This window comes from Heteronotia binoei, chromosome 15 (genome assembly GCF_032191835.1).
Source record: "Heteronotia binoei isolate CCM8104 ecotype False Entrance Well chromosome 15, APGP_CSIRO_Hbin_v1, whole genome shotgun sequence".
NCBI classification, from domain to species: domain Eukaryota; kingdom Metazoa; phylum Chordata; class Lepidosauria; order Squamata; family Gekkonidae; genus Heteronotia; species Heteronotia binoei.
The window spans coordinates 13,525,234-13,551,833 of record NC_083237.1 but is presented as its reverse complement, the minus strand read 5'-3'; the positions used below and the strand labels follow the sequence as shown (position 1 = coordinate 13,551,833).

Below are 26,600 nucleotides of genomic sequence, written 5' to 3'. Positions count from 1 at the left end.
GGCAAGGGAAAGGCGGCGCCCTGCGTACCACTGAGAGGGAAAGTCCCAGAGAGGCCGCTTCCGGGCCCTAGGCCCCCTAAGCCCGGCAAAGGGGGAGGGAAGGCGCTAGAACTGCCGGAAGTCGCTTCGACCGACCAGGAAGCGGATGCGGAAGTGAGTAGGTTCCGGGAGTTGGGACATGGAGTCCGGGCAAGTGCCGGTGTGGCGCGGCCTGGGGCTGCTGGGAAGAGGCGCGGAGAGCCCCTCGCTGGGGCCCGGCGGTTGCGAGCGGAGGCTGCTCTGGGTGGCGTCTTTGCTTTGCGTCTTGCTGGACTTGCAGTTGCCAGGTAACCATGGGAATGGGGAGGGGAGGGGTCCCCCTGTCGCCCCGCCCTTAGCAACCGCACTCATGCTGGCCCCGCCCTCTTTGGCAGGAAGCTGTCTCTCCCCCGGTCACGCCCACTCGACCAAGCCTGCCTCACAGGATTGTTGTGAGGATAAAATGGAGGGGAGGTCAGGATGTATAAACCATTTTTGGTCCTTGCTGGGTAGAAAGGTGGGGTGTAAATAGATGTTTCTTGAATGATATTGTTGTGCAGATTAAACTGAGGCAGAGAGAGGGATGGACACTCTCAAGTAATCTTTTAAGGTTTTCTCTTACATAAGAACTACAATAATAGTCTCAGGGATGATCTGAATATAGAACTGTAAGCTTTCTTGAGCTACCAGCGAGATGCAGACTAAACGTTTTTCAGTATTAGAACTAAGCAGGGAGTCCAGTAGCACTTTTAAGACCAACAACGTTTTATTCGGAATGTAAGCTTTCGTGTGCGCATGCACACTTCTTCAGATGAGGAATTAGGTACAGTGAGTATAGCTACATATAGTCGGTAGGCAGTGGTTTAGAATGCAAAATGGTACAGATTTAAAATCCAATGACAGAACAGTAGAATTAACAAATTGAGCAAACCTTTTATTATTCAGACAGCTTGCTGATTTTTGTGGTCACCCCTATTGCGTCACCAGAAATCCAGGACGATTTCAAACAAAGGGATTGTTGATGGGCTTGCAGAAGCCAGTAGATAGACTCAGAAGACAAGCGTAAACTTGGCTTTTGAAAGAGCTACAGAGCTGATCAAGTAATTCATGGACTGCTTTTTTGCTGAACCTTTCAGAAAGCAGAAGGGAAGATAGCCAAGAGCCCATGTTCTGGCACCAAGAACTGGCTCAGAAGCTCTGCGTCAGTCTCCAGCTCCCGTTTATGTGGCAGCTGTCCATTTTTTTGCCTTTCAGGTCTGCTGGCTGCCGGACAAGCTGAAATTGAGAACCACCTGGAAATGGGTCGGAAGCTCTTGGCGGCTGGGCAGCTGGCTGAGGCTCTGTCCCATTACCACTCGGCAGTGGGTAAGTAGCCAACCAACCTAATCGCAGCCCTTGAATACAAGGTTCCTACTGGTCCTACGGATATATTGCCTGAGGGCCTTCATATAACTGGTGTGATCTTGCTGGGCTTCCATCTGGTCCTAGTCTATAAAAGTCATTGGAAGTCTTCAAAAAAACACTGTAAAAGGGCTGAGCTACAATAAGATCTGAGAGAATTTGATTCTCAGTAAGGGTCAAAGGCAGGCCTGTAAATACAGTCACTTGACTGGTCATCTCTAGAGGATAAGAATTGCCTCCAGGTGACAAGACAGGGAAGCTTCTCTCAGGGGCAGCAAGGGGGAGAGAGAGCAGGAACACGCTTTCTATACAGGGCCCTGGGTTCAGGTCCTGGTATCACCAGTGAAAGGAATTCACACAGCAGATGATGCGCAAACTCTTTCTGTCCCTAAAACCCTGGAGAGTTGCTACGAGTCAGAGTAATTGACACTGATCTAGATGGACCAGTGGCCTGTCTAGCTATGAGGAAGTTGTACGTAAACTAGAAAAAAAAGGAGTTGTTCTCTCCTGTGCTTTCTGGGGGCTGCAAGTTGTGAACAGGAGCATGGGAGTTCATTGGCTTTTAGCCTTGCCTAAGAGGCAAGAACATATCCGATTTCTTTTGTTATCCATACATGCCCAATATGCTGCAGCCCTGATACGGAAAGAAACACCACCAAGTCTCTGAATACCAGTGCTTCGAGACAGCACCTTATGATTTGCTGTTGTAGGGCCTCCAGAGTAACTGGTTGGGCAGTGTGTGAGACAGGATGTTGAATTAAATGGACCGCTAGCAAGGCTCAACTTCTGTTCTTATGGTCGTGTTCCTATTTTTTTCTTTTCTTGTTTTATGTCTCGCATCCACCTGCCCTACCCAGAAATCGATCCCAAGAACTACCTTACGTACTACAAACGGGCAACCATCTATTTGGCCATGGGCAAGTTCAAGTCAGCACTGCCGGACCTCTCCAAGGCTATTGAGCTCAAGCCGGATTTCCTGGCTGTAAGTCTGTCCTCTTCTTACCTTCCTCTCCCTGCTCCAAATCTTGGTGAATCAGGGAGGTTTTTCTGTACGAGAAGAAGCAGGAAGGAGGTAAAGGGGACTGTTCCGGTTTAGAAGCACCAACTTCGTGTACGAACGACCCAGCCCCTTTCCCAGCTCCCAACTTTTCGGTGCCTCCTTGTGAAATCTAAATCAGAAGAGTGAGTGTATTCTATGGAAATTATTAATAATCCCTAGCAATGCTCCCTCTAAGATGTGGAGTCTTGTGAGCAAAAATTCTACTTTGTGAGCTGCTGCATAGATTAGTTTGTTCTTGGGCCGTTTTTCCTGAGCTGCTGCAAAATGTGCGAGCCAAAGGCTATAAAACTGTGAGCTAGCCCACACTAACTCAGCTTAGAGGGAACACTGATCCCTAGTGATTTTTATTTATTCAAAGGAATTTTAAGCACCATCCCTTTTCATTAAATTAACCTGCAAAGCAATGCATTTCTTTAAAACGCAGTAGATGAGAACTGAAATGGGAAGATACAGAGGTGGCAGGAAAACGGAGTAAAGTATCTGCCTGGGACGTTATGCCAGGCTCAGGGGCTGAGAGTCTGAGTGGAGAGGGCTGGTGTCACCTGACACCTGAAAGATGATCGTGCTGCCGCAGGGAAACTAACAACAGGGAGGGAGAGTCAGAACCAGAGCAAGGGAGTTTCAGAACTGGGGCATTGTTGCTGCAGAAAGACCTGTTTGAAAACCACCCGCCTAACATATGGCATACTGCTTCTGTTGAAAATCTTAAGACAGGCAGGTTTTTTGTGGAGGAAGCAGCCCTTAATGTATCCTTCAGCCTGTCTAAAGTCCTAATGCCAGCGCTTAAAAACATGCTCGGGAAGTAGTGAAGTTCTTTCAGAGCTACTTCTCCAAGGTCGCCCCTGGTGGTTCTCAGTAAGTTTCTGAAACTTTTTAAATAGAAGCCCCGCGGCACAGTGGTAAAGCTGCAGTGCTGCAGTCCAAGCTCTGCTCACTACCTGAGTTCGGTCCCAGCGAAAGCTGGGTTCAGGTAGCCGGCTCAAGGTTGACTCAGCCTTCCATCCTTCCAAGGTCAGTAAAATATGTACCCAGCTCGCTGGGGGGGGAAGTGTAAGATGACTGGGGAAGGCACTGGCAAACCACTGTGTAAAAAAAAAGTCTGCCATGAAAACGTGGTGATGAGACGTCACCCCAGAGTTGGAAATGACTAGTGCTTGCACAGAGGATTACCTTTACTACCTTTGTGCAGGGCTTTTTTAGTAGCAGCCAATCCTCCGAGAGCTTACAGCAGGCCCTGCAGTAAGAGCTCTGTACACTGTTGGAGGATTAGCTACTTCAGGGGTGTGTGGCCCAATACGCAAAAGAGTTCCTGCTACAAAAAAAGCCCTCCCTTTGTGCATCGCAGGTCAGTAATGCCAGGGGGCGCGAACACTTTTGTCTGGGGGGCGAGTTTCTTGAGACTCCTCGCTTTGGCTCAGTAGTCTGTCCTTCACAGTTAAAAGCATCACGTCCTTTTGTTTGCACTCGAGCCGAGCGGCGGATCGGCTTCCTGTTCCCGGATGGGAAGTGGCCGCTGTGGCTTCCAAGTCGGTCTTTGCGTTGACCGTAACCCAAAGCTTCCATCCTAAAAAAGGCCAACGCCATGCTGGGTATTATTAGGAAGGGAATTGAAAACAAATCAGCCAGTATCATAATGCCCCTGTATGAATCGATGGTGCGGTCTCATTTGGAATACTGTGTGCAGTTCTGGTCGCCGCACCTCAAAAAGGATATTATAGCATTGGAGAAAGTCCAGAAAAGGGCAACTAGAATGATTACAGGCTTGGAACACTTTCCCTATGAAGAAAGGTTAAAACGCTTGGGGCTCTTTAGCTTGAAGAAATGTCGATTGAGGGGTGACATGATAGAGGTTTACAAGATTATGCAGGGGATGGAGAAAGTAGAGAAAGAAGTCCTTTTCTCTCTTTCTCACAATACAAGAACCCGTGGGCATTCAATTAAATTACTGAGCAGTTGGGTTAAAACGGATAAAAGGAAGTACTTCTTCACCCAAAGGGTGATTAACATGTGGAATTCACTGCCACAGGAGGTGGTGGTGGCTACAGGCATAGCCAGCTTCAAGAGAGGGTTAGATAAAAATATGGAGCAGAGGTCCATCAGTGGCTATTAGCCACAGTGTATATATATTTTGGCCACTGTGTGGCACAGAGTATTGGACTGGATGGGCCATTGGCCTGATCCAACATGGCTTCTCTTATGTTCTTCTGCCTCCACCCTCTGCCAGGCACGACTGCAGCGTGGCAACATCCTCTTGAAACAAGGCAGCACGCTGGAGGCCAAGCAGGACTTTGAAGCTGTGGTAAGCAACGTCCTGAGATGGGCCCAGGGGTACGCGCTTCTGGGGAGGGAAGGCAGCCTGGCGCAGCTAACAGGGTTGGTGCTTGGACGAGGGAAGGCTCTGCAGTGGGAGGCAGTGTCCAGCACTGTTGCGTCTTGGTTCCTTTTTCTCCTTGGTGCCATCAGCCCTTCAGGCGAGGGCTCTTTCGGAAAAGTTTAGGGACAGTCGAGCCCAGCAGTTAGCCCCTTTGCAGGATTCCCGTCCATGAACATCTGGCATCCTGGTATTACTGTGACGGGTATTCTTCGTCCTCATTTTAAACAGTGTTTCCAAGCACAGTGCACCGCTGTTCCCCACGGTGATGCTGCGGTGTTCTCTCAGGGACTGCATTTGAAAACCGAAGTTGGCCTTATCTTGATGCCTGTTCCATCACCAGTTGAGCGCCCTTTATGCTTGGGTCTGCTTCTGGCTGAGTGGCCAGTCAGCTGGTACCATTAGACCAGGGATAGTCAAACTTGCTTTAATGTAAGAGCCGCATGGAATAAGCATCAGATGTTTGAGAGCTGCAAGATGAGGAAGGAAGGAAAATATATAGGGGGAGGAAGAGAGGTGATGAAGAAGAAGATATTGGATTTATAGCCCGCCCTCCACTCCGAAGAGTCTCAGAGCGGCTCACAATCTCCTTTACCTTCCTCCCCACCACAGCAGACGCCCTGTAAGGTAGATGAAGATATTGGATTTATATCCCGCCCTCCACTCCGAAGAGTCTCAGAGCGGCTCACAATCTCCTTTCCCTTCCTCCCCCACAACAGACACCCTGTGAGGTAGATGAAGATATTGGGTTTATATCCCGCCCTCCACTCCGAAGAGTCTCAGAGTGGCTCACAGTCTCCTTTACCTTCCTCCCCCACAACAGACACCCTGTGAGGTAGATGAAGATATTGGGTTTATATCCCGCCCTCCACTCCGAAGAGTCTCAGAGTGGCTCACAATCTCCTTTCCCTTCCTCCCCCACAACAGACACCCTGTGAGGTAGATGAAGATATTGGGTTTATATCCCGCCCTCCACTCCGAAGAGTCTCAGAGCAGCTCACAATCTCCTTTCCCTTCCTCCCCCACAACAGACACCCTGTGAGGTAGATGAAGATATTGGGTTTATATCCCGCCCTCCACTCCGAAGAGTCTCAGAGCGGCTCACAATCTCCTTTCCCTTCCTCCCCCACAATAGACACCCTGTGAGGTAGATGAAGATATTGGATTTATATCCCGCCCTGCACTCCGAAGAGTCTCAGAGTGGCTCACAATCTCCTTTCCCTTCCTCCCCCACAATAGACACCCTGTGAGGTAGATGAAGATATTGGATTTATATCCCGCCCTGCACTCCGAAGAGTCTCAGAGCGGCTCACAATCTCCTTTCCCTTCCTCCCCCACAACAGACACCCTGTGAGGTAGATGAAGATATTGGATTTATATCCCGCCCTGCACTCCGAAGAGTCTCAGAGCGGCTCACAATCTCCTTTCCCTTCCTCCCCCACAACAGACACCCTGTGAGGTAGATGAAGATATTGGGTTTATATCCCGCCCTCCACTCCGAAGAGTCTCAGAGCGGCTCACAATCTCCTTTCCCTTCCTCCCCCACAATAGACACCCTGTGAGGTAGATGAAGATATTGGATTTATATCCCGCCCTGCACTCCGAAGAGTCTCAGAGCGGCTCACAATCTCCTTTCCCTTCCTCCCCCACAACAGACACCCTGTGAGGTAGATGAAGATATTGGATTTATATCCTGCCCCCCACTCCGAAAAGTCTCAGAGCGGCTCACAATCTCCTTTCCCTTCCTCCCCCACAACAGACACCATGTGAGGTAGATGAAGATATTGGATTTATATCCCGCCCTCCACTCCGAAGAGTCTCAGAGCGGCTCACAATCTCCTTTCCCTTCCTCCCCCACAACAGACACCCTGTGAGGTAGATGAAGATATAGGATTTATATCCCGCCCTCCATTCTGAAGAGTCTCAGAGCAGCTCCCAATCTCCTATACCTTCCTCCCCCCCCCCCCAACAGACACCCTGTGAGGTAGATGAAGATATTGGATTTATATCCCACCCTCCACTCCAAAGAGTCTCAGAGCGGCTCACAATCTCCTTTCCCTTCCTCCCCCACAACAGACACCCTGTGAGGTAGATGAAGATATTGGGTTTATATCCCGCCCTCCACTCCAAAATGTCTCAGAGCGGCTCACAATCTCCTTTCCTTTCCTCCCCCACAACAGACACCCTGCGAGGTAGATGAAGATATTGGATTTATATCCCGCCCTCCACTCCGAAGAGTCTCAGAGCAGCTCACAATCTCCTTTCCCTTCCTCCCCCACAACAGACACCCTGTGAGGTAGATGAAGATATTGGATTTATATCCCGCCCTCCAGTCCAAAGTGTCAGAGCGGCTCACAATCTCCTTTCCCTTCCTCCCCCACAACAGACACCCTGTGAGGTAGATGAAGATATTGGATTTATATCCCGCCCTCCATTCTGAAGAGTCTCAGAGCAGCTCCCAATCTCCTATACCTTCCTCTCCCCCCCCCCAACAGACACCCTGTGAGGTAGATGAAGATATTGGATTTATGTCCCACCCTCCACTCCGAAGAGTCTCAGAGCGGCTCACAATCTCCTTTACCTTCCTCCCCCTCAACAGACACCCTGTGAGGTAGATGAAGATATTGGATTTATATCCCGCCCTCCACTCCGAAGAGTCTCAGAGCGGCTCACAATCTCCTTTCCCTTCCTCCCCCACAACAGACACCCTGTGAGGTAGATGAAGATATTGGATTTATATCCCGCCCTGCACTCCGAAGAGTCTCAGAGCGGCTCACAATCTCCTTTCCCTTCCTCCCCCACAACAGACACCCTGTGAGGTAGATGAAGATATTGGGTTTATATCCCGCCCTCCACTCCGAAGAGTCTCAGAGCGGCTCACAATCTCCTTTCCCTTCCTCCCCCACAATAGACACCCTGTGAGGTAGATGAAGATATTGGATTTATATCCCGCCCTGCACTCCGAAGAGTCTCAGAGCGGCTCACAATCTCCTTTCCCTTCCTCCCCCACAACAGACACCCTGTGAGGTAGATGAAGATATTGGGTTTATATCCCGCCCTCCACTCCGAAGAGTCTCAGAGCGGCTCACAATCTCCTTTACCTTCCTCCCCCACAACAGACACCCTGTGAGGTAGATGAAGATATTGGATTTATATCCTGCCCCCCACTCCGAAAAGTCTCAGAGCGGCTCACAATCTCCTTTCCCTTCCTCCCCCACAACAGACACCATGTGAGGTAGATGAAGATATTGGATTTATATCCCGCCCTCCACTCCGAAGAGTCTCAGAGCGGCTCACAATCTCCTTTCCCTTCCTCCCCCACAACAGACACCCTGTGAGGTAGATGAAGATATTGGATTTATATCCCGCCCTCCATTCTGAAGAGTCTCAGAGCAGCTCCCAATCTCCTATACCTTCCTCCCCCCCAACAGACACCCTGTGAGGTAGATGAAGATATTGGATTTATGTCCCACCCTCCACTCCGAAGAGTCTCAGAGCGGCTCACAATCTCCTTTCCCTTCCTCCCTCACAACAGACACCCTGTGAGGTAGATGAAGATATTGGGTTTATATCCCGCCCTCCACTCCGAAGAGTCTCAGAGCGGCTCACAATCTCCTTTCCCTTCCTCCCCCCCAACAGACACCCTGTGAGGTGGGTGGGGCTGGAGAGGGCTCTCACAGCAGCTGGGTTTTCTTTGGCCACTTAAGGCTATGCTGGGGATCCGTGCAGGCAAAAGGCATGCCAGGACGAGGGCTGTAGCCCGGAGGAGCCCTGGGAAAGATTGAGCAGGAAAGCTGGTAGGATCTAACCTGTTCTGCAGTCTCTTTGGAAATGCATCAAGGCAGTACAGCAGCAAGGCTGTTCGCTCCATTTAGCACCTTTAAATCCTGGCGTGGAAGTCACTGTGTTTTTAAGTCTGTATTTCTAGAGAGTGAGACTGTCCTGTTTTCAGGGAGGTGGAAGGAGAAGGAATTAGGCGATCGATGCAGGAACTGGTTTTGTCCTGTTCTTTCGCATGAGCACGTGAAGCTGACTTCTACTGAATCAGACTCTCGGTCTACTAAAGTCAGTGTTGTCTACTCAGACTGGAAAAGGCTTTGCAGGGTCTTTCGCATCACCTCCTGCATGATCCTTTTAACCGGAGATGCTGGGGATTGAACCTGGGACCTTCTGTATGCCAAGCGGATGGTCTGCCAGAGGGCCACAGCGCCTTCCCGGTTTTGGAAGTGTTTTCTGGCTTGAGTATTGAGTCTCAAACATAGCATGACTGGCTCTACGGTAGATAAGGTTGAAGCAGGTTAAAAATTAATATGAGCCCTAGTAACAGGAAAAATTCAAACAGCGTTCACTTCAGTTATTTCCTGGAAGAAAATAGATAAAAGGCTTTTATGCAGGGGGTAGATAGTTCTCCCTGTTACCAGATCGAACCCATACAGCTGCATGCCATTAATAAAGAAACTGACTCAGTGCTTCAAATTTTGGTTCCTGAATGTCCTTGTATTTGTGCCATGACGCCGGTAACCTAGCCAGAGGGTTTCCAAAGCAAGATATGAGCACAGGAGGTTTGCCATTTGCTGGCCCTTCCTACCAACCGTGGACTTCCTTGGTGGTCTCCCATCCAAGTACTAACCAGGCCTGACCCTGCCTAAGCTTCCGAGGTCCAACAAGATTGGGCTCGCCTGGGCCATCGAGACCGAGGCAGTTCATGGATACGTTTAACGAATGGGATAGGCCCATCCCGTTTGCAAGGCAAATCTTTTCATCGTTCTCTCTTCTCCTCTCTCGCAAATTTTCCTCAGCTCAAGAGCAATCCAGAGAACACGGAGGCCCAAAACCAACTCGCCCGAGTCAGCGAACTGGAGCTTTCCATGCAAGAGGCCCGGACTGCCTTCCAGAGGAGAAACTACCTCGGAGCGATCAGTATTCTGGATCGAGCAATTGAGGTACTTTTGGCCCCACAACTCTCCGGCCCAGAGGGTGGAGGGTTGCTCTCGGGTTCAAGAGATCTGGCTTCAGGTTCTCACTTAGTCGGGGACCGATGATGACCTGGGACAGGTCACTCAGGGAAGCGTTTATGGCATTGCCTTACTGTGAATGCCTGCACAACGTGTGCTGTAGTAACCGTTTGGTGCGGAGGGTGAGCCCGCTTCCCGACGGTTTCATAGAGCACGACACTAGCTGCAAAAAGGGGGAAAACCTACCCTTCTTTCAGCATTCCCCTTTAGAACTGTGCAGAAAGAGAACCTCAGTAAAGATGCCAGAGAAGATACAAGGAAGAAGAAAAAGAGATTGGATTTATATCCCACCCTATTCTCTGAATCTCAGAGCAGTCACAATCTCCTTTACTTTCCCCGCCCCCCCACAACAGACACCCTGTGAGGTAGGTGGGGCTGAGAGAGCTCTTACAGCAGCTACCCTTTCATGGACAACCCCTGTGAGAACGATGGCTGACCCAAGGCCATTCCAGCAGCTGCAAGTGGAAGAGTGGGGAATCACTAACTCCTCCATATACACCTGTTGGAGTGACCATGGATCAGTCATAACTCTCTCAGAGCTCTCTCAGCCCCACCTCCCTCACAGGGTGTCTGTTATAGAGAGGGGAAAGGGAAAGAAGATTGTATGCCGCTCTTAGGCTCCTTTGGCCAGTGAAGGGCAGAGTATAAATCCAATCTCTTCTTCCTCCTCTCCCTCCTCTTCTTCCTTTTCCCCATGCTTTTCTCCCCTTCCCCCTGGCCATTCCATGCTCAGACATTGCTAGAGGAAATAGATTGATCTATCAATTGAGCATTAGAATTTCCCCCAAGCCCCTTTAGGGAAGGAGCTGCTTTATCCAGCTGCTGAGAGAGCTCCAAAGAGGCAGTCCTGTTGCTTCAGGTGTCTAACCACCCTTCGCTTTCCTTCAGATTTCTCCCTGGGACCCGGAAGCCAAGGAGCTGCGCTCCGAGTGCCACTTGTTCCTGGGCGACTTCAACAAGGCCATCCTGGACCTGAAGCCCACCACCAAGCTGCGCAACGACAACCGGGGGGCTTTTCTGAAGCTGAGCAAGCTCTACTACAACTTGGGGGAGCACGAGGAGTCCTTGAAGTGAGCGGTCGCCGCGGCTGTCGTCTGTAGTGCTGCAAGCACAGGCTGAGCTTTTGCGGGAGGGCAGGACGAGGCAGCTTTCCCCCCCTTCTCTCCAGATCGGCGAACCTTGACCCCGGTTTTCTCTTTCTGCAGCCAAGTGCGGGAGTGCCTGAAGCTGGACCAGGATGACAAAGACTGCTTCTCCCACTACAAGCAAGCGAAGAAGCTCTCCAAGCAGCTGGGAGCGGCCGAGGAGCATGTCAAAGCCCAGAGGTGAGGCGAACGGAGCAGGCAGTGAGTCGAATATACTCCCTGCCAAGGTGGGCCCCTAGAAGGGGAGCTGTTTCCAGAGGTCATGGAAGCAAAAGCAGTTTGCACGCATTTGCTGCCCACGTTTGCTTCTCCGACAGCAACGCTAATTCTTTGGACTTAGACAGATTCGTGAGAGGGAAGGCAGGAAGGGGCAGCATCAGAGTTTAGTTCTTGTGGCCCTTTCTTACCTGCCCTGGGGAATGCTGATTGCCACTTTGGGGTCAGGCAGCAATTTTTCTCCAGGCAAGTTTGGCCGGGGATCCTGGAGGTTTTTGCTTTTTGCCATTTTCTGGGCACGGAGCAGGGGTCGCTGGGTGAGTGGGGGCAGGGAGGGATTTATAAATTCCCTGCATTGTGCAAAAGGTTGGTCTGGATGACCCTGGAGGTCCCTTCCAACTCTTATGATTCTGTAGTCACAGGGAGGCCTTATCCCAAAAATCACGACCCCACGCTCAGTGTCTTCGTCTCGCGCTCTTTTGCACTCAAGCCTGTCTTGGCGGCATTTGGAGGTAGAAATAAAAGCTAGAATCTGGCAGAGTAAGGGTGATTTTGTCAGACTGAAATGTCCATATAATTCAATTTATTGTTTTTGGCAGTGGCCAGCCAGACCCCTCAGATTTCCATGAGGAAATCTTGAGGGGAAATTGGGTCTTCGCCTATCTTGCTTTCCCCCCCTCTGAGATTCGGAGGAGTACTGCTCTTGGATGTGGAGGCTTGGCTTAGCCGTTCTTCCCTATGAAATCTTAGTCCTTTTCGTTCAGAGCCTTCTGAGCCAGTGGCTATTGTTCCATCTTGCGAAAGTGAGTTTCATACCGGGGGGGTGGGACTTTTCTTGAGCAGGAAAGCAGTTCTGGCTGACTTGGCATCAGAGGGTGTGGCCTAATATGCCAATGAGTCCCTGCTGGGCTTTTTCTACCAAAAAAGAGTCCTGTGTGAAACAATGGTGATGTTGGGGGTGTGGCCTAATATGCCAATGAGTCCCTGCTGGGCTTTTCCTACAAGAAAGGGCCCTGTGTGGAACAATGATGATGTTGGGGGTGTGGCCTTATATAAAAATGAGTTCCTTTGGGGCTTTTTCTTAAAAAAAAAAGGCCCTGTGTGGAACAATGGTGATGTCATGGGGTGTGGCCTAATATGCAAATGAGTTCCTGTTGGGCTTTTCTACAAGAAAACGCCCTGTGGAACAATGGTGATGTTGGGGGTGTGGCCTAATTTGCCAATGAGTCCCTGCTGGGCTTTTCCTACAAGAAAAGGCCCTGTGTGGAACAATGATGATGTTGGGGGTGTGGCCTTATGTGAAAATGAGTTCCTTTGGGGCTTTTTCTAAAAAAAAAAAAAAAAAAGGCCCCGTGTGGAACAATGGTGATGTCAGGGGGTGTGGCCTAATATGCAAATGAGTTCCTGTTGGGCTTTTCCTACAAGAAAAGGCCCTGTGTGGAACAATGGTGATGTTGGGGGTGTGGCCTAATATGCCAATGAGTCCCTGCTGGGCTTTTCCTACAAGAAAAGGCCCTGTGTGGAACAATGATGATGTTGGGGGTGTGGCCTTATGTGAAAATGAGTTCCTTTGGGGCTTTTTTTAAAAAAGAAGGCCCCGTGTGGAACAATGGTGATGTCAGGGGGTGTGGCCTAATATGCAAATGAGCTCCTGTTGGGCTTTTCTACAAGAAAACGCCCTGTGTGGAACAATGGTGATGTTGGGGGTGTGGCCTAATATGCCAATGAGTTCCTGCTGGACTTTTTCTACAAAAAAGGGTCCAACTGATCCACCATCTTGTCTCAGACAGTGACCAACAACAGAAGGTCAGGGCCTTTCCCTGATGTTGCCTCCTGGCACTGCTATTCAGAGGCTCTCCTTAGTCACTGTGGCCAGCAGCCACTGATTATCAGTTTTCGTGGCATGAGTCCAAATTCTAGTCCTGCAAGGGGAGAAAAATTTCTTGGCTCTCCACACCTGTGATCTCTCATGTTGTTCACTTTCCCAGTCTTTTTTTCCCTCCATAGTAACATAGCAGTTCTGAATTCTAGACCCTGTCCCCGCTCTCCATTCCTGTGGAGTCATTGCCCAGCACTCTGTAATCCTTCTTTGTTTGATTCCCCACTCCTCCACCTGCAGCTGCTGGAATGGCCTCGGGTCAGCCATAGCTCTGGCAGAGGTTGTCCTTGAAAGGCAGCTGCAGTGAGAGCCCTCTCCAGCCCCACCCACCTCACAGGGTGTCTGTTGTGGGGGAGGAAGGTAAGGAGATTGTGAGCTGCTCTGAGACTCTGAGATTTGGAATGGAAAGCGGGATATAAATCCAATATCTTCTTCTTCTTCTTCCTCCACTTGCACCTGCTAGCATGGCCTTGGGTCAGCCATAGCTCTGGCAGAGGTTGTCCTTGAAAGGGCAGCTGCAGTGAGAGCCCTCTCCAGCCCCACCCACCTCACAGGGTGTCTGTTGTGGGGGAGGAAGGTAAGGAGATTGTGAGCTGCTCTGAGACTCTGAGATTTGGAATGGAAAGCGGGATATAAATCCAATATCTTCTTCTTCTTCTTCCTCCACTTGCACCTGCTAGCATGGCCTTGGGTCAGCCATAGCTCTGGCAGAGGTTGTCCTTGAAAGGGCAGCTGCTGTAAGAGCTCTCTCAGCCTCACCCACCTCACGGGGTGTCTGTTGTGGGGGAAGGAGATAAAGGAGCTTGTAAGCCACTCTGAGTCTCTGATTCAGAGACGAGGGCGGGGTATAAATCTGCAGTCTTCTTCTAATGACAGACCACTAAATCAGAGACAAGGGCGGGGTATAAATCTGCAGTCTTCTTCTAATGACAGACCACTAAATTGAGCCCGCATCTTTGTCCTCTCTCTTGACACGCGCCTTGGGCGGCCTCAGCCTTAGCCCTTTCCCCACACCTGTCCTTTCTTCATTCCCAAATGCTAAGACTTCTCTGTCGCTGCCATAACAGATACGAAGAAGCCATCGAGAAGTACAAAGCAGCCGTCAAAACCGAGCCCAACGTGGCAATCTACACCACCAAGGCAAAAGGACACATCTGCCACTGTTTAACCAAGGTAAGAACTGAAGAGAAAGCCATGCTGGGTCAGTGGCCAAAACCCAGAGACGGTCTTTGCCCAAGGCAGGCAAAATGGAAACATCTGACTTAACAAAAAGAAGCGTCAGTTTGGGGCAGGGTGTTGGGCTAAGATTTAGGAGACCAAGGTTTAGTTTTAGTTAAGTTTAAACTTTAGTTTATTCAATTTAAAAGCAGGCACAGGGCAGCTCACAATACACAGTAAATCACAATAAAACAATCTAGATGAACATGAAGCTAAAACCATTTGAACCGTTTGGTGCTAATTTCCGTTTAGTTACAGATGGCATTTGATGTTCTTAGACGTCCTGTTAGATCCTATATCTTGGCAGGTTCAGTTAAAGGCCGGCTGGAATAGCATCGTCTTGCAGGCCTCGCGGAACTGGGCAAGGTCCCGCAAGGCTCTGACCTCCTCGGGCAGTGGGTTCCACCAATGGGGGGGTGGCGATCGGTTGGAATCCCTGTTCTCTGCCAGGACACTCGCTGGCTACCTTGGACCTGTCGCCCTTCTATCTCAGGCCTGCTCTGCCTCGCAGGGTTGTTGGAAGGATAAAACAGGAATGAGGCACCCGTGAATAGTTGTAAGGACAATTAGGCACCGTCGTCTCCTTTTGCTCTGTGCCTTTATTGGTCCTCTTTTAAAATATACATTCCAGGTTTGTTAAAACGAGCTAATTTTCCAAACCGGGTCTGCAAAAACATCTGTATTAGCTCAAAGAGCGTGCGCATTATAACTGAACTTTTCAACTTAGAGTTTTCTCTTGACACCCCCCCCCCCCCCCGCCACCCCACCGTATCTCTAGCCTTGAAACTTTCTGGCATTTAACTTAGACAAAGGAACACAGCTGGAGCGGTTCTGTATTGGTGGTTGATAAGCTTGTATTGAAGACCAGAATTTCTTGCTATTTTCCTTCCTTTTTTTTTGTCTTAGAGGGTAAGGATATTTTGATATGACTTTGTAACACGACAGATATAAATCTGGAGTTTATTATTAAATACAATGCAAAACAGTATGATTTTATAAAAATACTCAAAGGTCACAAAATGTTTGTAGAATCTAAAGGTAATACTTCTGTAATAATTCTGAATACTTGCAGGTATAATGAACTGTATACTTTTTATTTTTTTTAAGTAGAAATAATAGTGTTCTATTTTTCTTCTTTTTCATATTCTTTTCCTTACTCTTTTTTTTAAAGTAGAAATAATTGTATTCTACTTCTCTCCTTTCTCGTATTCTTTTCCTTACTCTTTTCCGGTGTTTTAACAATTTATTAATAACATATGGTTACAATATTTAATTGTCTCTTTTCTATACTAACCCATATGATGTTTCAACCCCCCTCCCTCCAATATTTGACTTCCCCGAAGTTATAAATTTAAATTCAATTATAAAGGTACCGCTAACCAATCAAAGTTCAATGCTTTTCTTTTCTCATTGATACTAAAAAATTGTCCAATGTCTTTTTACGTTCCACTCTTTCTCCATATATCCTTTAAATTTCTTCCACTCCTTTTTGAATATATCTAAATCATAGTCTCTTAAAGTTTTAGTTAATTTGATTTCCTTACTCTTTTCCCACAACAAATTTTCCCGGTATGAAACTTAATAAAATTTGAAAACATAAAGCACACATGCCTCGCTGAACTCCTCAGAGAAAGAACATGGTGAAACTGTTCTGCACGCATTGTTTTTGGGCTTGGAGAGGAAAAGACATGAGGTCTTTTTCAGTTATTTCCCATCATCTTGAAATGTTGCCAGTTTGTCAAACTGCAGAACAACTGGAGAGCCAGTTTGGTGTAGTGGTTAAGTGTGCGGACTCTTATGTAGGAGAATTTGGTTTGATTCCCCACTCCTCCACTTGCACCTGCTGGGGATGGCCTTGGGTCAGCCATAGCTCTGGCAGAGGTTGTCCTTGAAAGGGCAGCTGCTGGGAGAGTCCTCTCAGCCCCACTCACCTCACAGGGTGTCTGTTGTCGGGGAGGGAGATAAAGGCGATTGTGAGCCACTCTGAGACTCTTGAGTGGAGGGCGGAATATAAATCCAATGTTGTCTTCTTTTTCTTCTATATCCAGCCCTTCCTCCGAGGGGTTTTAGGAAATATACGTGGTTCTTCTCTTCCTCTCTCATTTATCCTCCCAGTAATCCTGTGAGGTGCATTAAGCTGTGATGCAATGGGTTCACGGTCAGTCGTGACCGAGGTGTGGCTGGAACTCACCTCTCCCTCATGGTCTTCCAACATTCCGACTGCTATACTTCCACTTAGTCCTAGAGCAGGGGTGGCCAGATTTGCTTAATGTAAGAGTCATGCAGAATAAATGTCAGATGTTTGAGAGCCACAAGACAGGAAGGAAGGTAGGTGGATTGGGGGAGGGGGAGGTAGAAAGAAAGCAACTTTAACTTTAAATACATTATCCAAGCTGCCCGTTGGCTTGACTTGGGGAAGTGATTTAAAGAGACAAATGCCTTCTCCAAGCTGGCTGACGGGGCAGTGGGGGCTTCAAGACACACACAATATATGTGAAAGAGCCACATGTGGCTCCCAAGCCAAAGTTTGGCCGCCCCGTTCTAGAGGCAAAGCCACAGCTGTTTACAGTTTAGAGATCCCGTCTTCACTTTTTCCCCCCTGCTCTGCCACCAGCGCCCCCTTTGTCCACAGTCATGTCACTTAGTTTCTTTTCAGCTCCGCTCCCGCCTGTAAAAACTGGGGCTTGCTGACCCAAAAGGCTCAGAGGCTGCCTGGTGAATCAGCAGCCAGTGAGGTGAAGGTGATGCATTTCTCGAGAACCCGGTGGTGCGGAGTCAGTTTTCCTTCCCCTCTCTCCCTCCGCAGAGCAAACGGCCCCGCGAAGCCATCGACGTTTGCACGGAAGCCCACCACCTCGACCCCAGGAACATCTTCATCCTGAGGGACAGAGCTGAAGCCTACATCCTGAACGAGGAGTTCGAGAAAGGTAGGAGGAGAGGGGGGCGGGGCCCTTGAGAACACCTCCCGGAGATTAAATCCTGCCCCCCCAAAATTTATTTTCTAAGTTGATCATCACAATCTGAAACTCAACCTAGGCCAAGTGTTTTTTTTTTCATCAGGTGTAGCCGAAAGTAGCCTTGGTCAGTCACTGCCTCCGCGATCAGGGCTGGCCAAACTTGCTTTAATGCAAAAGTCACAGAATAAATACCAGATGTTTGAAAGCCGCAAGACATGAATGTCAGATGTTTGAGAGCAGGAAGGAAGGCAAATCGATGGGGAGGAGGGGGAGGTGGGAAAAAAGCAACTTTAAATGTCTTCTCCAAGCTGCCCATAGGCTTAGCAAAGTGATTTAAAGAGAGGAATGCCTTCTCCAACCCAGCTGAAGGGGCGGTGGGGGCTTCAAGAGCCACACGTGGCTCCCGAGCCACAGCTTGGCCACCCCTGTCCTAGAGGCACACCGGCAGTGGCCCTCGTGTAGATAGGCAACAACAGCTGCTCCTACATGTGCCTTCTTGGGGGATGGCCTGCCTGAGGAGATCAGGAAGCTTTCCACAATCCAGGGCTTTTTTTTTTTTATAGCAGGAACTCCTTTGCTTCTTAGGCCACTCTTATTGCCTGCATAGAAGAGCCCTCTTGAATAATTCAGTTTTGCATGGTTTGTGGCAGGGCTTTTTTTATAGCGGGAACTCCTTTGCCTATTAGGCCACTCTTATCGCCTGCATAGAAGAGCCCTCTTGAATAATTCAGTTTTGCATGGTTTGTGGCAGGGCTTTTTTTGTAGCAGGAACTCCTTTGCCTATTAGGCCATACACCCCTGATGCGACCAATCCTCCTGGAGCTTACAGTAGGCCCTGTATTGAAAACACTGTAAGCTCCAGGAGGGTTGGCTGCATCAGGGGTGTGTGGCCTAATAGGCAAAGCAGTTCCTACTACAAAAAAAAAAAAGCTCTGCCACAAAACATGCAAAGCTAAATTCAAGAGGGCTCTTCTGTGCAGGTGATAAGCGTCGCCGTGGGCGAAATGATTCACAGAATTACCTGGAGGAATTATTTGAGACTGCAGTCCGTTCTGCTGTGTTTAGCTTGTTGAAACTGGGATCCTTTAATACGTCACATTAACACTTAACGCTTTTGCTTTAGTTCTGCTTTTGAGTTTTACGGTGCATCCCAAACCTTACTGCATTGTGTCCCATCCTGTCGATTATATTTGACTCGCTCTGTGTCATGCGCCTTGAATCCGAGTGAGAAAGGCGGATGATAAAGAATGTAAATAAAATATATTTTTTTAAAAAAATAAAGAATAAAAATACCTCTGTCGCTCTCTCAACTCACGCCACTTGAAGTCAGTGGGGGTGGTTTAATTTAGGATTGCACTTGGAAGCAGGGGTGTGAAATCTTCAGTCACACACACACGCACACACACACACACCCCAAAGCATTAGAGCCTTTTATGCCTAAAGCAGCCCCATGGCGCAGAGTGGCAAAGCTGCAGCACTGCAGTCCGAGCTCTCCGCTCACGACCTGAGTTTGATCCCGGTGGAAGCTGGGTTATTTATAGTCTGCCTTTCTTGCTGAGGCTCAAGACAAATAACCTCAGCAATCGTGTGCTCTCCATCCACCTATTCAAGACAGTTGCCCCCAATCCAGAAAGTTACGATCAGCCCAGGGGAGGGGCTGTGGCTCAGCGGCTGAGCATCTGTCTGGCATGCAGAAGGTCCCAGGTTCAATCCCTGGTGTCTCCAGTTAAAAGGACCAGGCTGTAGGTGAAAGCCGTGTGCCTCAGCCCCTGGAGAGCCATTGCCAGTCTGAGTAGACAATACTGACTGAGGGTCTGATTTTTAGTGTAAGGCAGATTCATGTGGTCACGTGAGCCCCGCAAAACCACCGTTCAGATTCTTCTTTGCAAACGCAATGACTGGAAGCTTGCATTTCGAATTCGAACCCAGAGCCAGGATTCTCTAGGTTTCTGCCTTTGGGCCCCAGGCCTGTCTGCCTCCAGCTCTACCAACCATTGCCTCCGGCAAACATTGCAGAAAGGTGGTGCGGCTTTGGGGGGAAGGTATATGCCCCGTGGCACAGAGTGGTAAAGCAGCAGTACTGTGGTCTGAATTCTGCTCACGACCTGAGTTCGATTCCGGCAGAAGCTGGTTCAGGTAGCCGGACCAAGGTTGACTCAGCCTTCCATCCTTCCAAGGTGGGTAAAATGAGTACCCAGCTTGCTGGGGGGGGAAAGTGTAGATGACTGGGGAAGGCAATGGCAAACCACCCTGTAAAAAGCCTGCCGTGAAAACGTTGTGAAAGCAACGTCACCCCAGAGTTGGAAACGACTGGTGCTTGCACAGGGGACCTTTCCTTTCCTTTTTCTATATAACACTCTCGGCCTTGTTCGCAGCTGTTGAAGATTACCAAGAAGCCAAAGAGTTTGACGGGGAAAACGAAGAGTTGAAAGAAGGGCTGGAGAGGGCGCAGAAGCTACTCAAGCAGTCCAAGAAACGAGACTATTACAAGATCCTGGGGATCCGAAGGTGCGTGTGCCATCTGTGGGACTCCTTCGCGGCTTGGAACAGGGGTGTATCTGGATTACCAAAGGCTGTTTAAATGTATTCTCTTCTTTTCTCCTCAATGGGGGACCCTTAAGCAGCTTACAAAACAATGCTCCCTCTGTTTTATCCTCACAACAACTGCCCTGTGAGAGAGGCTAGAGAAAGAGATATGTGAGAGAGGTGAGGCAAAAAGAGACGGTGATTGTCCTAAGGTCCCTGGCAGAGTGGGGATTCGAACCTGGATCTCCCAGATCCTATTCTGAAACCACTACAGTGCGATGGACACTGATTTCGTTTTTGCTTTATCCAAGCACTGCTAGTGAAAGGTTTAGCGGTGGACCGTTTAAAGGATTTTGAACAGCGAATTGAGGATCTTTTCTGTTTTGCAGCCATAAATATCTCCTCCAAAACTCAAGCTGTGCTTTGATGTGCCCTCATGGCCTGTCTGAAACAGCCACCAGGGAGCTAAGTTGTGGGCCAAAGTTATGCCATCCCCCCCCGCCTCACCTTTGTCGTAATCTGCTGTCTCTTTACAGGAGCTGAAGAAAAACAACGAACTGACTCCATGTGCAAAATAATTCTCTATGTCAGGGGTAGCCAACAGTAGCTCTCCAGGTGTTTTTTTGCCTACAAGTCCCATCAGTCCCAGCCAGAATGGCCAATGGCTGGGGCTGATGGGAGTTGTAGGCAAAAAAAACATCTGGAGAGCTACCGTTGGCCACCCCTGCTCTGTGTAATCCACAAAATACAATTTATAGTCTTGAATAACAAATCAGTGCTACAGCAAAAAGGCCATCCAGTGCACTGCACAACTACTGTCCAGAAAACATATTGACATATGTCACCAAATGCTGATGGATTGTAATTGGGAGTGGCATTCCAGAAAAATGAATTAAAATGAAATAGAAACTTGGAAAGTCGGGAAATGAAATATGGCACTTCAGCTCTACTGAACCTAAGAATTTGGAAGACGGTCCCCTGAAGAAGGATAGTTCATATTCTAAACGAAATTGGACCGGTTCTTTTTATTGTTGGACTGCAGTTTAAATGTCAATGTTTTCTGGACAGTAGTCGTGCAGTGCATTGGAGGGTCTTTTTGCTGCATCATTGATTTGTTATTCAAGACTATAAATTGTATTTTGTGGATCACATAGAGAATTGTTTTGTACAAGGAGTCAGTTCGTTGTTTTTCTTCAGTTCCTTTTGCCTCCGTGGTCCTGATCTTCGCTGACGTCTCTTTACAGGAGAGCTTCAGTTTGCCACAAGAATCCGCAGTCTTTTGAGCTTTCACTGCAGATTTTGCCTGTATGCCTATAAAACTTGCACACACTGGGGGAGGAGGTGTGAATGCGAAACGATCCAGTGATGCCTTTTGTACCTTCTGCCCTTCGTTATCACGTGTGGCCGAATGCCAGTGGATCTGGCCCACCAATAGCAGAGCCAGGGCCGGCGATCACCTAGGGCGCCAGCCTTCTGGGAGCACCACATGGAGTGCCCGACCATGTGACTTGGTGACATTATCAGTGCAGGGGAGGGCACCAGAAGTTAGCCTTGGCTATATGGCCTAGGACCTGCCTACCTGAAGGACCGTCTCTCCCCACATGTTCCCCAGAGAGTGCTGAGATCGGGAACCCAAAATCTTCTCGTTATCCCCGGGCCAAAGGAAGCCCGCCTGCAATCTACCAGGCATAGGGCTTTCTCTGTAATGGCCCCTTCCTGGTGGAACCAGCTGCCGAAAGAGGTGAGGGCCCTGCGGGACCTTGCTCAGTTCCGCAGGGCCTGTAAGACAACCCTCTTCCGGCTGGCCTATAACTAACCAGCATAGGAAACTAAGTGTAGCTCTATTAGACTTCTGCTTTGTTTTAATGGTTTTTTATATTTTAAATGTTTTAATTGTGTAAATGCCTAAACTTAATATTGTTATGTCGGATTTCATGTGTTGTGAGCCGCCCTGAGCCACCTGGTGGGAAGGGCGGGATACAAATCATAAATAAACTAAACTAAAACTAAACTATCAGACAGTCTAGGACCAGCCCCGAGCAGAGCTTTCCCCAACTAAAAGGAGCCACCTCCTTAGCAAGGAATTTCTTGCCCCGGGGAAAAGCACTTCTGCTAGAGGCACATTTCCACCCAGGGCAGTAATGGCATACCAAACAGCGTTCTGTTTACAAGCTTTGTCTGCGTGCCATAAGAACGTAAGAAAAGTTACGTTGGATCAGGCCAGTGACCCATCCATTCCAACACTCTGTGTCACACAGTGGCCAAAAAAACCAAGTGCCATCAGGAGGTCCAGCAGTGGGACCGGGACACTAGAAGCCCTCTCACTGTTGCCCCTCCCAAGCACCAAGAAGACAGAGGATCACTTGCCCCAGACAGTGTGTTCCATCTATATCGTGTGACTAAGAGCCACTGATGGACCTCTGCTTCTTATGCTTATCTGATCCCCTCTTGAAGCCATCTTTGCTTGTAGCCGCCGCCACCTCCTGTGGCAGTGAATTCCACGTGTCAATCACCCTTTGGGTGAAGAAGGACTTCCTTGCATCCATTGTAACCCGACTGCTCAGCAATTTCATTGAATGTCAGTGAGTTCTCGTATTGTGAGAAAGGGAGAAAAGGACTTCTTGCCATGATGCCAACTGGCTGGAAACCTTCCTGCGGCTTTCTCCTCAAACGCCCTCCTTTTGCTGCCTTTATTTTCCCCTTCCAGGAACGCCAACAAGCAGGAAATCATCAAGGCCTACCGGAAGCTGGCTCAGCAGTGGCACCCTGACAACTTCCAGTCAGAAGACGAGAAAAAGGAGGCAGAGAAGAAGTTCATTGACATCGCAGCGGCAAAAGAGGTCTTGACAGATCCAGGTATAAGAAGCCGTGTGTTTCATCATCAGGACTTCTTTTAAAAACAACAATGTGATTACATCCAGGCCCCTGAATACCTTTTGTCCAACCCAGCTGCTTGATCTAAATCAGGGATGGGGAACCTTTTTTTCTGCCAAGGGCCATATGGATATTTATAACATCATTCGCGGGCCATACAAAATTATCAACGTAAAAAACAGTGCTCCGCCAAGGGAGAACGATTCAGGCCGGCAAAATTAATGCAAATACCGGTAATTGTTTTTCTATTTGAAGTCATGTGGGGAGAGCCTAATCTGGCGTGCACATACACACACACACACGGCCCGCCTCCCTAGACAAATGCATAGGTCCAGGGCTTTTTTGTACAAAAGCCCAGCAGGAACTCAGTAGCATATTAGACCACATCCCCTGATATTAGCATATTAGGTCACACACTCATTAGCATATTAGGCCACACCGTCTGGGATAATCACGTGCAAACTGAACTGTGACAGTAACTTTTCCGGGCCCTGCAGCAATTCTGGCCAGCCAGCCAGGCCCCAGGGAGGCTGCCGCACAGTACATCTGGGGCCTGTGATCCCTGCCTGGCCCTGTGGAGGCTGCGTGACTGGGCCCCACTATCCTCGCTGACCAGCCAGGCCCCAGGGAGGCTGCCACATGGCTCGGTTCGGCCCAGCAATCCCCGAGGGCCACACCAAGTGACCTCGAGGTCCACATACGGCCCTTGGGACGGAGGTTCCCCACCCCTGATCTAAATTATGCTGTCCTTAAAGGGACAGTACGGAACTCTGAAGCCTCACTCACTAACCAGTAGAATTTTTAAGTCGCATTCCCTAGTGGCCACTGATATCTTCCTGATCGCCCTCATGTTTGCCAGCTGTCGTGAGAGCTAAAAGAAAATCGTTTAAAGTCGCAGGATGCTGAAAAGCTATGTCTGTGTGTTAAGCCCTGTGTGAATTGATGGCCTCCAAAACATCCTGCCATTGACAGCCTTGTCTCAGGTCTGGCAAAATGAAGGCCAGACCTCCTATGATGGAGTCTATCCAGCCAGTTTGGTGTAGTGGTGAAGTGTGCGGACTCTTATCTGGGAGAACCGGGTTTGATTCCCCACTCCTCCCCTTGCAGCGGCTGGAATGGCCTTGGGTCAGCCATAGCCCTGGCAGAGGTTGTCCTTGAAAGGGCAGCTGCTGTGAGAGCCCTCTCCAGCCCCACCCACCTCACAGGGTGTCTGTTGTGGGGGAGGAAGGGAAAGGAGAATGTGAGCCTCTGAGACTCTGTCCTTGAAAGGGCAGCTGCTGTGAGAGCCCTCTCCAGCCCCACCCACCTCACAGGGTGTCTGTTGTGGGGGAAGAAGATAAAGGAGATTCGAAGTGGAAGGTGGGATGTAAATCCAGTGTCATCGTCGTCTTCTTCATGTTGTGACCTCTTTTCCTGCTGCCTTCCACTTTCCCCACCATTATTGTCCTTCCCACTGAGTCTTGTCTTCTCAGGATGTGGCCGAAGGCGACAAGCTTCAGTTTAAGTCATTTTAGCTTCTAGGGAAAGCTCAAGCTTGGTTTGACCTGGAACCCGCTTATTTGTCTTTTCGGTTGTCCACGGCATGCACAAAACTCCTCCAACGCCGCATTTCAAATGAACCCGTTTTCCTAACGTCAGCTTCCTTCATTGTCTAACTTTCACGTCCGTACATAATACCGGGCAATGCGCGTGAGTGCACGCGTGCGCATATAGCAATTGAGTAGCCCCCAAACGCGTAAGAAAATTAGTTCACAAAACCATCCAGAGGGACAGTTTGTTGAGCCTAACCAGTCAGATTCCCCTGTCTGATTGCAGCAAATCCCCCTGTCCTTGTCACAATGGGCTTGGTCTCTAAGGGTCCCTCACCTACAGTGCCTCATCCCAATAACATTGCAACGGCTGCACAGGATAACTTTGTGCCCTGTAATCCCCTCTAGGCAGAGGCCCCGGGCAGCTTGTTCACAGCTCCAGACATGCTGACACAAAATAACAGGTGATGAGGCCACTAATTGGGGTTGCCAACTGCCAGGTGAGAGCTGGAGAGCCAGAATTCCCGACTGATCTCTGGCGATAAGAGATCAGTTCCCCTGGAGAAAATGGCTGCTTTGGAAGGTGGGGTCTGCACCGGTATCGTAGCCTGCCGAGGACCCTCCCCAGGCTACACACACACACCCTCCCGATTTCCAGGTATTTCCCAAGCAGGACATGGCAACCTTAGTAATAGCGCCATGTCTGAGAGCATCCTTTCTGCTTGAGTGTTAAAAACTAAATCAGACAAATGCAGATGCAAGAAGAATACCAAGCGGGGGGGGGGCTGTTTTTGAGCAGGAACGCCGTTTCCGGCTGGCTTGGTGGCATGGGTGTGTGGCCTAATATGCAAATGAGTTCCTGCTGGGCTTTTCTTACAAAAACAGCCCTGCCAGGCAGTCTCTCCCGAGCCTTTCCCTTCTCTAAACATCTGTGCCTCGTAGCTCTTCCTTGCCTCCCCTGCCTTCTCGCCCTCAAACTTTTGGTTCTCTCGTTTTCCAGAAATGCGGCAGAAGTTCGACTCTGGAGAGGACCCCCTGGACCCGGAGAATCAGCAGGGAGGGGCCGGGCACCAGCACCACTGGCCGTTCGAATTCAACCCGTTCGGCTCGGGGAACTTCCACTTCAAATTTCACTTCAATTAACTGGGCCGAGCCAGGGAGGCGAAACTGTGGCTGGCAAAGGGACGCGCGAACCCCCTCTGGCCCTGCTTCACCGAGACTGCAGGAGCGAACCGCTCTCTTCTGGGAACGAGAGTTCTGCCGCGGGAGGGTGAGGTTGGGGGCCGTAATCCAGACATCTCTTTCCCCGACAGCTGGGTGCTCTTGGGCAAGAGGGCTGACGTCTGACGAAGAGAGCGTGACTTTGTTTATAAGCGACGTGGCCCGACCCGCCGGTGTCCGCGGGGCGTCCCGTGCATGCAAAGCCCCCTGGAATCCCTACCATTGATGGAGAACCTCAAAAAAGAGAAATTTTGATTGATCCAGCGGGGTATAATTTTTCCGGCGGCTGGGCTGGGCTACATGTATTTTCGGGGCAGGGAATCAAAGCTCTCTTCCTCTCGCCGTTAATATATCAAGGAACTTCCACTGGGAGCTGAGCGTTGTAAGCTCTTCTTTGCCACGTCTTGGTCTGAAGGTACCCTTTTAAACAGAAAAAAAAAACCCCACAGAAAAAGTGTGCCATTTGTTGTCTCGTCCAGTTGTTGTTCCCACATCCCCTCGGGAGGAAGTGCACACAGGGCGATGCGACGGGTAAGGCAAACCCCTTCAGTGATCGAGAAGGAACGGGTGCACTGAGCCCAGAGACCGTGTCCTCTTCCGTTATCCATGCCTTCTGCGTTCCTTTCTTTTTGGGTGGCCGTCTTAGAACCATCGTCTTTGTCTGGAAGAAGCATCCTTTTCTCCAAGGACGGGACAGGATGGTTACCCACCCCGTTTTGTTAGCATGTCTTGTCCAGCAGTAAGAAAATGGTTATTATCACAACGGGGAAGACTCTGGTATTACATACTGACTGTTGCTCCCCTTCAGAATCCTAGGCCTATCAGTAGGACCCCAGTTTTGGACTTCTGGGGGGCTCAGTTCCCTCCCTTTCCCTGCCAGCCTGATTGTTTCCACTATGACTGCTTCACGGGAGATTCTGCAGCGGAGTGGGGACCCCCATTGTTAGCTTTTGATTTTTTTAAACTTTTCTTTTTCTCCCTTCCCCTCTGGGAAGGAGGAGGAGGCGCTGCCTGCTCTTCACCCCCCCCCCCTTCCCTCACAGTACAGCAATTAAAACCCCAGTCTGTTCTAATCATCGTTCCAGCGATGGAGAAGAAATGTTGCAGAGGGCCATTACCTCCGTCTTTACCGAAAGTGTCAAGATTAAAAAGTTCGTATTGCAAAACAAA

General features: G+C 49.4%; 1 protein-coding gene across 1 annotated transcript; it reads left to right on the top strand.

Annotated features, from left to right (window-relative positions):
* Nucleotides 1-109: 109 nt before the first annotated feature.
* On the top strand, nt 110-26,600 carry LOC132583827 (dnaJ homolog subfamily C member 3-like). The gene is made up of 12 exons (XM_060255511.1): nt 110-326; nt 1,273-1,383; nt 2,277-2,401; nt 4,704-4,778; nt 9,650-9,793; nt 10,754-10,935; nt 11,071-11,190; nt 14,173-14,278; nt 17,130-17,250; nt 19,656-19,788; nt 22,514-22,662; nt 25,210-26,600. The coding sequence occupies exons 1-12, from the start codon at nt 179-181 to the stop codon at nt 25,350-25,352; spliced, it is 1,557 nt and encodes a 518-aa protein (XP_060111494.1). The 5' UTR covers nt 110-178; the 3' UTR covers nt 25,353-26,600.